The sequence below is a fragment of the Ceratotherium simum genome, chromosome 6 (genome assembly GCF_057802395.1).
Source record: "Ceratotherium simum simum isolate JZ-2026a chromosome 6, ASM5780239v1, whole genome shotgun sequence".
Lineage (NCBI taxonomy): Eukaryota > Metazoa > Chordata > Mammalia > Perissodactyla > Rhinocerotidae > Ceratotherium > Ceratotherium simum.
The window spans coordinates 74632473-74646049 of record NC_141905.1 but is presented as its reverse complement, the minus strand read 5'-3'; the positions used below and the strand labels follow the sequence as shown (position 1 = coordinate 74646049).

Sequence of the window (13577 nt, the reverse complement as noted above, 5' to 3'; positions counted from 1 at the left end):
GTAGCTGGTGGGTATTTCAGATTGTGTGTACAATGAAGAAAACACCGTACACAGGTGCTATCATACAGAACAAGTAGGAAAGAGGCCCACCCAACTGTTAGAACTCTAAGAGGCCCCTGTGGTCCAGGACGCTGAGTGCTTAGCTGTGACCACAAGCACAAGAACAACTTGAAGGTATAATGTGTCCCAGACTAGAAGTCAGTCTGCCTTTCCTGTACATTTTAGTGAACTTCTTAGTTATGCCAAGGTCCTTAGCAAGGGTTTATGTCTTTTGTAGATTATGGCCTAGAAAAGAATAGACAGAATGTTTTAGGGCCATTTTGGTGTCTGGGCACAATTCCAGTCTTGAACAGAAATAAAACATGTAAAGTTCTACACATTATTCTCTGCAAATAACAATGCAATGGACCAGATTTGCTATTAATATAGATTAAAAGTAGGCTCTTGAGTCAGGCTCAATTCCTCTTCCAATTTCCCCTCTGATCTTCTTATATGTAACATTTAGTGACCTTTGAACAGCCTGGGGATGCTTCACAGTGTCTTATTCTTGATGCCCGTTTAAAGGTTTCTATTTCATATTCACAGCTGGCATATGCAAATATAGGTAAAGATTATGATGCCTCCCAAGTAGCATTATGGTCAATGAATTACTCCTTGGGTGAACATGCTATCAGTTCAGCCTAGCATGTCTTCAGTGAGTTGCAAAAGTCTTCCTGTGACAGGCAGCCTGCCGGTGCCATTCACACACAGACACAGCTGCCTGTCCAGATACTCCTTAATTCAGGAGTGATGCTTAACCAGGGTCATCCTGTTGGCAAATGAGCTCTCTGTCTTTCAGTGCCACTGGACTCCTATTTTTGTGGGGAGAGAGGGTCATGGGAGGGGTTCTTGGTGTGGATTTTGGGACAGGTAGAACATGAAGAGTCAAGCATGCCAGGATTGCCTGGGAGAAACACTGTAATGCGGTGAAGAGCACAGTTTCATTCAAGAGTTTTTGCATCATGTCTAAATCCTGATTCTACAAGAAAATTGCTGTGTGACCTTAGATAAGTCAATTAACTTTTCTGCACGCTAATTGTTTTCCTTTACAAAACGAGAGGGCTGTACTGGGTCAGAAGTTTTCATTGTAACTGTTTGAGCAAGGGAGCCTTTCCTTCAACTCAGTTCTCAGGTAGAAGCCCAGTGGAGACTTGTTCCAGCTGCAAAGAAATAGGGAGCTTAAAGCCTTTGCAGCTCAACCCCTCGTAGAAGTTGTAAGATAGCTGAATCAGGGATCTGTAATGCCCCGCACGATTCCTCGAGGGGCCCTATCTGACAGAGTCCCTGCCCTGTGCCTTAGCCCCCAAGCCATGGGAGGTTTACTCACTAGGGGCAGCCCCCTGATCCCAGGAATCCCATTCTTTTGTCAAATCACCTTATGCCCAGCATCGGAAAATAGCTCCATAAGTGTTTGTTGACTGGCCCAGCGAATAAACAAACGAACAGACAAACAAGCTTCAGGAAGACTTATCTCTGTATTACTAATAAATGAGGATTTTTATTGCAACATTTTTACTTAGAAGGAGTTTCCTAAAAGTTAACATTAAAAAATATAAATTAGTTCAAAATGTAAATAACTTCAAAACTTTTTCTTTAGTAACCTAGTCCTGTGCTGCCCCTGCTAGCCACAGGTAGCCATTAAGCCTTTGAAATGGGTAATGTCCTAATTGAGATGTGCTATGTCAAACACACTGAATTTTGAAGACTAAAAAAAAGAACAAAAAGGAATGTAAAGTATCTCATTAATAATTTTTTATATTATTACGTGCCGAAATGGTATGTTATTAAAATTATGTTTACCTATCATCTCTTTACTAATGTGGTTACTAGAAAATTTAAAATTATATATGGGGGCTCATAGTTGTGGCTCACATATTTCTATCAGTGGCACTGCCCTAGACAGTTGATTAATGGATCATCGGTAATTATTCTTCCATATTATGTGTGAGTGATTTTGTGGGTGTGGTGTATTTTTGTCTCTTCCCAGGCACAGAAGCTGAAATCCAATGTGTCGGGCAGTACACACCTCTGTCTTTCTGATGTAAGTTGTATTTCTTTCCGGGTCTCCTGCATTTATAGAGATAGAGCTTTTGGGCCCCTGGGGCAGGGTATGCTTGAAGACCTCAAAGACAACAAGGTTTCAGGTCCAGAAAAAATCTAAGGCACCCTGGATGGCCCTCTGCCCTTTGAACAAGGTGCAGTGCTCAGATCCTAGTGCACAAAGTTAGAACTAAGTATAGGACCTAGGATCCTCCTCGCAGAACTGGTCCCAGCATGAATACCATTGTCCCAATGCCATGAGACTGTCTATGATCATGGTCAGGTAAAATCTTCCAGCACAGAGAAGATGCATAACAACTCTCACTGCTTACCAGATGTCTTCTATATACGGTTCCTTTGACCTATATAGCAGCCCAGAGGTAGCTAGGGCAGGTCATATTACACTTCCCAATTTACAGGTGAGCAGATGGATGATTCTGTCACGATCATAGCTCATTGTGGCGGGATGTGGCGTTATGTGATTGAGCAGGTCCTGGGGGTGGGGATGGAGGAATCGATGCTGGGGAAGGACAATTGTGCTGTCCGGGAGTCTGGAAGCCTGGGTTCTGGTTTAGACTCTCCAGCTGAGAGGCAAGGCGGGCTCTTTCCTCTATAGAATCTAGGATTGAACTGGTCGATGGAGGGAAAGGCTACTGCCTACTCCGATGTGATTTGTGACCCATCTCTACATGAACTGGTACTTCCTGAACAAGTTTTCTGAGATGATTCTTCCTGCCCTCCTTCCATGACGAGGAGAGACAGTAGCACTCCTCCTCAGGCAGTCAGAAGGAAAAGGATTCCATATTGCACAGCTACTGGGGATCTGGGGAGTAGGAGTGAAGAATGGCAGGGATACCTAGACTCAATCTCTTCTCCCAAGTGGATTTTAATTATCCATAACAGAGGAGCCAGAAGGACAGACAGTTTATCAGAAGTATCTGGTTCTTACCCAGATTCATGATTCCTTCCCATAAAACTACAAGTCAGTGAGTTGAAATCTCAGTGGTAAAACCTTGGGTCAGCTTTGGTGAGTGGTATAGCTAGTTGGGGGTGGAGGTGCGAGAGAGAAAGAGTGGTTAAAATATATTGTGACAGAATGAATACATGCAGCGAGTGATAATGAAAACGTTCTTTCTTACAGCGTGATTACGAAAAGGATGGTCTCGCTGGCGCTTCCAGCCACATAACCACAAAATCAATGGCTGCTCCTCTGAGCTGCGGTCTGAGCCCACTGCTGGTTCTGGTGGTAACCACCGTGTCCACCCTATTATCTTTCTCTTTGGCAGAAACATTGTAGCTGCATTTAAAAAAATATGGACATGTAAAAATACAAAAACCAAGTTATCTGTTTCCTGTCCTCTTGTATATCTGAAATTCCGGTTTTAGGAGCTCAGTTGAGACACTGCTAAAACAGTTTTATCCAACTGGAACTTTTTTTTTCTTTTTTTCTTTTTTTTAAGAAAGCTTTTTGTGATCCTTAGGGCTTCTATGGAATACACAATGCAGTGCTACATTCCAGACTCAAAAGGCTTTGGGGCATGCTGTATTGTAAAGGGACCCTTTGTCAGTTGAGCTGTAAAGCAAACTGAGGCCATGTTTTTCATGATGATGATGACTATGATTTTACAGCTTAACTCTGGCCTTTATTAGCTAGAGAAGGAGTTCGTATTTCTCAAGAATCTTCCATAGCTCATGTAATGGCTTTGATTTCTGATGACATAACAGCAGCCTAACATGGATGCCAAGCTTTTTTGTCACAAAGTGAAGATTCTCATCAAGAAAATCTTGATAGACTCTGGGCAAACAAGCTTGGACCAATGTTCACCTTTCTATATGTACTAGCATTTTCTGCGCTAATGTTTATGTATTGTGAACAGTTCTGCACTCTCCTACAAAACAAAAAAACACCTGTCGTCTCGAAACGTAGTGTCTGTCTTCTAGTCAAAAGAGAGAGTGAGTGGGCATGAAACTTGGCAGTACCTTGATCATTGAACGACACTCTCCTAAGCCTTACCTGAGTTAGAAGCCCTTAAACTAACAAGAGTCAAATATAGCCGAAGCATCACTCTAATACTCTTTACACGTATGAGGTTATATGTAGAAAAAAAGATTTTATTACTAAATGATTTCAACTATTGGCTTTCTATATTTTGAAAGTAATGATATTGTCTTCATTTTTTACTGATGGTTTAATACAATATATATGGAACTTGTTTTCCTCTCATAAGTAGTGTCAGCTCCAATGTTAACTTCACAAATACAGCTCTTCAAAAGCAGACTCTGAGGAGCCTCATGCTTTAGCAGAAAGCTCTGCATCACGTTACTGTGGACAGGCGGGAGGAAACAGAGCAGCCAAGCGTTGTCTTTCATCATTTCTTGAAATGCAAGTGTGCGTACCTGTGAGAAAACCGGCAGCCACTTGTAAATGTTCTGCAGTGTCTAATGGCACCCTTGCCAGGTGACACAATCCAGTACCTTGGTTTTCATGTTCCCTGACAAAGGCAGCTTTGATTGGGACAGGGGATGGGGATGTGCTGCCCTCTCTTCTGAAGAGATCCGTGCCGGTACACAGTTTTTTCCTAAGGATTGTCTTTGCTCCTGACTGTGAAGTCTTGGCCACTGTTTAGAGCAGTTTGGTCTGAAGGTCATCGGAAATCTGCTTGCATCCATGACAGACTGTGACTGACTATGTGAGAAAGAAAGGTTTGTGGATCAAGAGGATCAACGTTAGGTCTGTGGAGACGAGCTGGTTGGCAGAGATACACAGAACAGGACTCTGGATATAAGCATCTGGCTTGTTAACTGCACATCATCTTCCATCGTTCTCTTCCTTAAACCACTAGACCCTAAAGTGCACTTTTGAAGTCTGGTTGAAATGGCAAGATTCAGAATCTACGATGATTGAGTGCTGGTGGCCATGGTTCTCCCAAACTAAATAGAGGAGAAGAGATTCCACCGTAACAGAGGCTGGGAGCCTTAGCTTTCTTCCCGCCTCAGTAGCGGGGCTGGAGGAGGAAACCCATGGTACACATTTTCATAGTGACCCCCTTTGCCCGCTGATGTTTGCCTTGTAAGAATTGATCAAATTACTGGGGTGATAAATCTATTAAATCCAAGATAAAGGCATAGTCTTTTAGCTCTATTGGTGTTTGAAGTACATTTATGTCCAAATGTTAATAAACATAAATGTATAATACTAAGTACCGACTTTTTTCACTTCAAAATGTTTTCAAGGGAAATTCGTCAAACAAATTTGACTAGTGAAAGGTTTTGTAAAGACTCTTACTTTGGATAAACACATTGAATCTGTAGAAATATTTGGAATTCCAGTCATCTATGAAAGCATATCTCTTACAGAGCATATTTTGTTTTAATTAAGGTATCTCTGTGTATCTACACTGGACTAATTGCATATGGGTCGGATTCTATGTGATCTACTGTAGAAAGCTATTGATTACTTCTGCAGTGAACAGCGGCTCTAATTAGCTTCAGATGACCAAAGAGGAAATGGGAGTTATCAGAGCTAACAAGGGTAGCCGTCAGTGAAGAACGCGTGGATGTGCAACACATAAATTAAATTTTGAAAAGCCTCATCTATCATCAATAAATATCTCATTTTTCTTCAGAGATAGAAGCATATTCGAGTTACCAGATCCTCAATTTGAAAATAAATTGCTGATTAAATAAACAGGGGGATGGATGTTCAGTGACAACACATTGGAGAGATTCTTATAAAATCATGCCAAGCAAGTGTTTCTGCCATTTGGTGTGATCTCAGTTTAACATGGTGGCCCTGAAACACCATCATTTGCCCCAGGACTGGAGCAGGCAAGCAACTTAAATCTTTTACCTATCTGATTTCCTCTTGCAATGCTAAAATTAAAAATGATTCACTACGTCCTGTCCTTCAGGTCCTGCGTTTAGGGTGCCACCAAATATAGGGGCTGTCTGTGGAGATTTGGGCCTCTTGCAGAAAGCATTTCATTGTAGCTGATTTTGACAAAACAAAACAGTAACTTATGTCTGTGTAGACCATGACTCCCAGATCAAGTCTAGCCACTCCCTACTCATTTCAGAGAAAAAAAAAAGGCAAGATTGCCAAACTGATTAGAAGCACATTCATTCCACTTTGATGTTGAATATCTTTGACAAATATGTGTTTGAGTATCTTTTTAATAGAGCACATGAAGGAAAAAGTGCACAATAAAGAGAGGGAATTCAGAATGCCCACCTGAATATTTATTTTTCCATATCTGATTTTTTTCAAGCCTCTAGTAAAAAAAGTATAAGTTAAGAATTACATAGGTTATTTTTCATTATGTATAGCAAACTGTATTCAAAGTGTGATAAGAGTGTGGTTTCCATTAAAAAAATTTTTTTTACAATTCTTTAGCCTGTAGTAAAACATTTCTTAGAAGCTGTGTCTTTTTGTTCATCAAATATAGGACAGGGCTCCTTCAGAGCTGCTGTGGCCTTTGATTTGGTCTATATTAAGACTGTTCCTGTCTTGCATACTCTCCGAGGATGGGTTGTCACCAGCTGCATCCATTTCCCACCTGCCTCTGTACTCTAAGTCAGACACTCCCCAACACTCCATCTGCTAAACTAGGAAAGTGGGAGAGCGGAAGCATTTTTGAGTCAGTGTAAAGTGCTTGGGAAAAGAGATGTAAGAGCAGTGGGAGTTTATATAATTAGCAAATTCTTTTCTTAGAATCCAGCAAAAATGTATTTCTGTTGTTATTATTTACAAAATAGTGGTCTCAGAGGAGCTATCTTTGGGAAAATAAGTTTTCATTCATGTAGTCAGACACGCATGACTTATTTGAGTCAATAAACTGTGGGCCAGAAAAGGGCTGCTTAAATGAATTCACATTTTCTTGTTCTGTCTCATTCTCTCTCATTCTCTGTTCTTGATCTCCCAGATTCATACCCCCGTGATCTCTGTGGCTTCTGCTCTTTGATAAAGCAAATGAGACCATGTGAGACCCATCTTTTCAAGAAAGACCGAAAAGCAATGGCAACAGATGGGAGTGAATTACCAACAGCCCTGGCACAGTGATGGCAGAAGGGCCTGTCTGCAGTAAGCGTGGGGAGTTTGGAGAGATGGAGCAAAATTAAGGAGCAGTAAGAGGCCACGTGCCACGGGTGACCGGATCACGCAGTCTGATCCAAACAGGAACTTTGTCCTAACAAAACAGCCAGAGTTCCTTAAATTAGACAGCAGTGTCTTTGCAGGAAGCAAGCCAGAACTAATATCTGGACAATAGAGGAAGGAATTTTTTTTTTTTAGAAATTCTAAAACAATAAAACAGCTGGGAATTTGGTTAGATACCCTTAGAAAGCTACATTTTTCTGTTACCCCTAAGATAGGCATCTCATGTATAGATCTGACACCTCTTGACTTTGACACAGCTTTTATTCTCAAGTGACCATTTGTTTTAAGTCTATGGTCTAGAATTCTTCATGAGGACTAGACCTCTGAAACATGCTCTCACTGCAGAGGTCTTAAATCTGTGAGTTTTGCCACTGCCTCCATCTTGGGATATATTTGGTGAGACGTTTCATTTCGCAAGGAGAGTTGTCTTAAGATATTGGCTGATTCTTTTTTCTTTCATATTGATTATTGATGCCCACAGCCCCCACCCTTGTTCTTTATTGCCTAAGTATTTAACAGGATCCCTTCCCATCAATTCTTCATCTTAATCACTCTAAATTTAGCCCTACCCAAATTAATTCTTGTTCCGTCAGATACCCATTTTATACGTAACCCTGGCTTTTTGAAGACAGAGAAGCCTCTCTCAGGAGCCAGGCGATCTGAAGATGATGCTAATCCCTGAGTAGGAAGTTATTCTATCCAACCCTCCCCTGAGCCCCCGCTTCTTAGCTTTGGGATTGTCTTGTCAGCTATCCTCACCAGGCACCCCTCTGTTGCTCCGGGGCTCTCTGATGAGCTTCTATTCCCTTCTGGAGACGGCACGGGTTGTTCAGCAGGATGCGCCACCTGCACTTCTGATTGTTCTGAGACCCAGCCCAGAGGGGAGGGGGAGGCACACAAACTCTGTTTCAGTAAACTTCCTGCAGAGAACCGCAGCCTGCTAACAGAACTCGAGGTCCCAGCCCCCGAGGTCTCCACGCTCATTTGACCAGCGCAGCTGCGACTTCGGCTGTCTGCCTCTGGCAGGTGCCAATATCAGCATCTTGTCCCACTGCCACGGGGAGTTTATTTTTGCTCAAGGGCAGCTGCCAAGCCCAGCACCAGCATCAATAGAAGGTTTTCTCTGATTTTCTTCTCTTGATCGCACGCCAGGCTTTCTTACCGATCCCTATTTTCATTTTGTAGAAAGTGCCAAGCAACTGGCCAGAGACCATCAGCCCCTTCCTTCGTTTTAACATCTCTTCCCACTCGCCCAGCCTTCCCAGGAGAAAGTATGACCCAGAGTAGGTACTTAAACAACGCTGGGTGAATGAAAAGCTTTGGGACGTTGAAGGGTTTCATTCTGTAATACAGTAGCAAGAACTGGTCCTTTTGCATCATCTTGCCAGCACTTGGCTATTATACATCGACACTGAAGGTGTCTTCCTGAGGTTATTGAGGGTGACCTGGGAGAAGGAGTCTAATAAAGCATTAGAATCAAAGAAACTTTAAATCTGCCGACTGTATTCCCTACTGAGAGATGAAAAACTAGCATTTGTCCCTGGGAGGAGCTGAGCGTGACCAGCCAGACCCAGCAGGCTGACTGCATCCACCAAGAAGGACAGGACCCAAAATAGGATGGACTTTGTGGGAAATTAGCCAGTGAGTCTGCTGATGTTTTAATCTGCCCCAAGTGCAGGATGCTGGCAAGACAGATGGACCATTCCACCAGTCCCAGACCAACCCCAGGGATGCAGCCCCTGCCAGCATGCTGAGAAGCAAACTCAGGTGCTTAACAGTTCAGCACATTTATTGAACATCTACTCTAATTGAATGAACCACCATTTGGAGTTGAAGCCCCCTCAAGAGTAACTTGAGAATATAGGGCCCTCTGACAGCAGCTTAGGGGAAGCACCCATCTTTTCCAGAGTGGCAGAATCCTTCACTTTGACATCCTTCAGAGAATCTAAATTCTTTTTATAAATAGTCCATGAAGCTGTTTTTCAGACTTGATCTCTGGAGGTAAGTCCCAGTCCATATGGATACAACAACCCACCCAGTTCACCCCGTATGGAGAAGGCAGACACACCCACCCTCAGCCTGAGCCTGAAAGGCTGCCTTGGAGAACCAAGTAGGGTCACCCTCTGAGCCTCAGAGGGCCATGATTTTGGCCAAGTGGGCTTGCCAGGGGGACTGTCCCAGCTGTGAAGTCCCAGCCATGGTGCAGGTGGGAATAGGAGACACCAGAGCTACTTTAGCCAAGGAAAGCAATCAGCAGTGCTCTTTCAAAATAGCAAAACTTTGAATGTGCACAGTGACCCCTGATGCCTGCCAAACATAGCATAGATCGTAAGATTTGAGTAAAGTAGGATGGAGAACTGAACAACCAGTGGATGCCCTGGGTATGGGAAACGGAGGGCTGTTACAGGTGGGTAAAGTTCTGTCGTCTGTCACTGGGCCAGAGAGGGCATCTGTCGCAGGTACAGGTGAAGGTTCTCTGGGTCTTCTTGGCACGCTGGCTCTTAAGGCTCAATCCGTAAAGCTCCCCATCTCTCTCTCTGTCACAGCTGCTGCAGGGCTATATGGTCCAGCATTATCTTCCTGGCGTGCAAAGCATGCTTGATCTGGAATTTGGTTTTTCATTTTTTAGCTTTAGCTGAAGGCATTTCTGAAATGTGGAAAAAAAAGAGAATGGAAACCGTAGAACCACGTCTCAGATTGCCCTACCTTCTTTGGCTGTGGTCTTAGAGTACTCAGACATTTCTAATGTGCTTTTCTGGATTCAGAAGTAGCTGATTGTCCTCAGAGGATTGAAGAAATCGTTTCAGAAACCTGAAATCCAGGGCCTTATATTTCTCCTAATTATCTATCTTTTCTTCTCTCTTTCTCCCCCAAGGGAGGGAGGGAAACACTTTTCACCACCGAGTTTGCTTTAAAGAGTTTTCTCATCCTCTGTGCATTACCCCTTGATATTGAAATTATTTTCTCTTGTTTAATCCAGCTCCTGCTGAGAAGCTGTGTGAGATTTAGGATGTGGGATTCTTTCATTGTTCTTTTGGATGGTGTTGCATTTTTCTCTTAACCCGAGGATATGTCTCAGTTTATGTTCGTTCTGTTTCATGCAGGTTAACAATACAGGTGGAATAGATAAGGACTCTGCTTTGGGGGATAGTTTTAGAATTCTGTCCTTGGTGAGGGGTTCAGACACCCAGCCTCGCCAGAGCTGGGGTGAGGGGTCAAGTGAGCTTCATTGAAGCCTCCAGTCAGGAGAGGATACAGATGAACAACTTCCCTTTAGTCTCCATTTTATATTGTGCTTCCTGAGTTTTCCACTTGTAGGAGACAACACGTTTAGCTCATCGTCCTGTGTATCTGCTTTCCTGAGGAGCCTGCGCATTCTCCTGAGGTCATTCCCACACGGCTTCCTCACACAGCTGTTCTGCGACGTGCTTTATCGCCGACACCCACGGAAGAACATCTACCTGTAGAAGTACCAGTTTTGCTCTTTGAACTTTGGAAGTGGTTTTGTGATGTTTGAATTTTCTGTTAGCATATTGCTCAAGCCCTACAGAATGTACGTATATAGTTCCTCCAGCCATTCCCCCACCCCAGAATATCCTAATAAACATTGTTTTCTTTTGATTAAAAAAAACAAAAAGATTGTAGTGGTGTCTTTTTCTTTTATCTTAATTCATTGGAAAATGATCTCGAAATCTACAAACACACAGAGAACCCCAGTGTCAAGATATCCGGGTTTTTGACAGCAGAGGAGGTAAGATTCCCAAGGATTGAGTGTGGTTAACACAGATATGTTTAGATAATTCTTTGTTGCAGGGGTGGGAGGGGTGTCTGGACCAGTGCATTGTAGGATATTTAGCAGCATCCCTAGCCTCTACCCACTAAATGTCAGTAGCATCCTCTGGCTCCCTGCAAGAGACTGTCACCCCCTTAGTTGGGCCAGTGGCAAAATCACCCTGGTTGAGAGCCACTGCTTTAGACCCAAACTAATAGCTCACATATGGGTACCACAAAGAGCCAGCTTCTAGTGTAGGGCCACACCTGATATTTATTTTATGTTTTCAACATGCAGTTTTATGTGAGAGGACAGCGTTGGTGGGTTCTCTGATTACTATCATATATGTATTGCACTATTTGTATAAACTTACAGATAGTAAGTACTTTGATAAGAAGTAAAGACAGTGGGCTGTTTTCCTTATTTCCAGCATCTTGCTCATTGCCTGGAAAAGAAGCATTACTTTACATCACGTGAGGCCAGATCTTATCCCTGGATGTTAGCATCATGATCGTGGTTGCTCAAAATATGACTCCCCACTTCCCTGGGGAAGTTATCATCTCTGGCACCTTATCACCACCAGAACTTTTTAAGGCAAAATATTTAAACACAAAACATAGTAATTAATTTGACCACTGTTGTTTGCTTCAGTCTGCAACTTGTGGTCCACTAAACAGCAGAAGACCTTGCCCCTTGCACGACAGAAACCTGTGTTTGGCTTGGGATTCTGCAGGACACATTTTTGTTCTTTGTGTGTTTGTTCATTCAACTAGGTTTTCCTACTCCCCTGCTTTCTGGGCTGCTTTCGAATGACCGAGTTTATAATGCTTTCCGGCAGACTCCACAGTGTGGATACAAAGTTTTTGAGCATTTGGCTCTGGGCCTGGTATTTTAGAGCTATCACAAAACCCCAGATCCTAACAGCTCGCCTGGTCTGGGTTTCTCAGGGCAGCCTGAGCAGAAATCTCCAAGTTCAGCCACAGGGAAGGGAACCGCCTCCTGACAGCACCCCAAGAGGGGCTGGCCCCTAGGCAAGGACAGGACACTGACGTCCCCTTGATCACCATGTGGAAATGGGGAAGAAGCAGCGCTCTGGGGACCTCGCGTTTCCTCCGCAGTTAGAATTCTAATCATCTTCCGAATACGACCAAATCCCCAGGATGCAGGTGATAGAAATTTTAGGAGCTGGAACAAGAAATGACTGATAAAACCCTGAGAGAAATGCCAACAAAGTGAATAAAAACTGTGACAGAAACAAGATACAAGAATGCTTGTGTTTGGTGATATTTAAAGCATTAACGAAAACACAGTGACATGAAAGATACAAGCAGGGGTAGCCATAAAAGTCACATAAACTGGCAGTGCTGGCTGCTCTGACGGGTTTTATCCTCAGGAAGACTTCTCCCATCCAGGCTGGGAGATGGCAAATTCACCATGTTTAAAAGATAAGGTGAGCGTTTGGCCTGAGAATACCTTGGGTGGGCATGTAAATTGTCCCTATTTCTAGAAAACTGTTTGACAATATGTATCATAATTTAAAATCCACATCCCCTTTGAGCCAACAATTCCACTGCAAGGAACTTACCCTGCATGCTTACACAGCATGCCAGGATCCATGCACAAGGATTTTCATCGCGGAATAATTTGTAATAGCAAAATGCCTGACACAACCTGAAGGTCCATCAGGAGTGAACTGGGGAAAGAACTCAGGGTGCATCCAAACGAGGAAATATTACGCAACTACTGAAAAAAAGTAGATGTGGTGGGGCTGGCCCAGTGGCATAGTGGTTAAGTTCATGTGCTCCACTTCAGTGGCCCTGGGATCGCAGGTTCGGATCCCAGGCATAGACCTATGCACAGCTCATCAAGCCATGCTGTGGCGGCGGCCCATATGCAAAATAGAGGAAGATGGGCACATATGTTAGTTCAAGGCCAATCTTCCTCAGCAAAAAAAAAAAAAAAAGTAGATGTACATCCACTGAAATGGAAAGTGGCCTATGGTATATTAATTGAAAAGGCAAGGTACAGGACAATGAAAACATGGTCCTACTTATACACATTTTAGAAACATAAATAGATAGATGATAGATTAGATAGATGGACGGATAGATAGATAAATGATGGCTGTATAAATAGATGATGAATGGATGGATGGATAGATAGATACTACCTAGATATATAGTTTTTACTGTGTCTGTATATTATTTTTACCAACTATTTTTTAAAGAATAACAAGTAAAGAAGAATGAGCTGTGCAACTGCTGGGAGCCAGCTCAGGTTTGGGCCCCTGCTCTTTGGGGGAAAGAGGCAGATGCAGCCCTGGCTCAGAGCACTCCCAGGACTAGAGTCTCCTACTGCATCTGTCAGAGCCCCGCAGAGCCCAAGAGGCAGTGAGCAGCTGCCTCGCAGAACCTCTTCCTAGAGGAATTGCTGTGATTTGGGGAAGAGGCACCTTACAGGCATTTGATACACTGTGTGTATAGGAGGGTTGTTAACTAATTCCTCACTTTCTGGTTGGCAACTCAGGGTGAGTCATGTCTATGCAGTCCCCCCCAGCCCAAGGTGGGACTG

General features: G+C 43.3%; 1 protein-coding gene across 1 annotated transcript in view; it reads left to right on the top strand.

The window, feature by feature from the left end:
• GFRA1 (GDNF family receptor alpha 1) overlaps positions 1-10830 on the top strand; it is a 215196-nt gene extending 204366 nt beyond the window's left edge. The window contains exons 9-10 of the mRNA XM_087432669.1: positions 2027-2080; positions 3221-10830. Coding sequence (XP_087288795.1) covers positions 2027-2080; positions 3221-3376 — 210 coding nt within the window. The 3' untranslated portion in view covers positions 3377-10830. The remainder of the gene's footprint in view (positions 1-2026; positions 2081-3220) is intronic.
• Positions 10831-13577: the final 2747 nt, after the last annotated feature.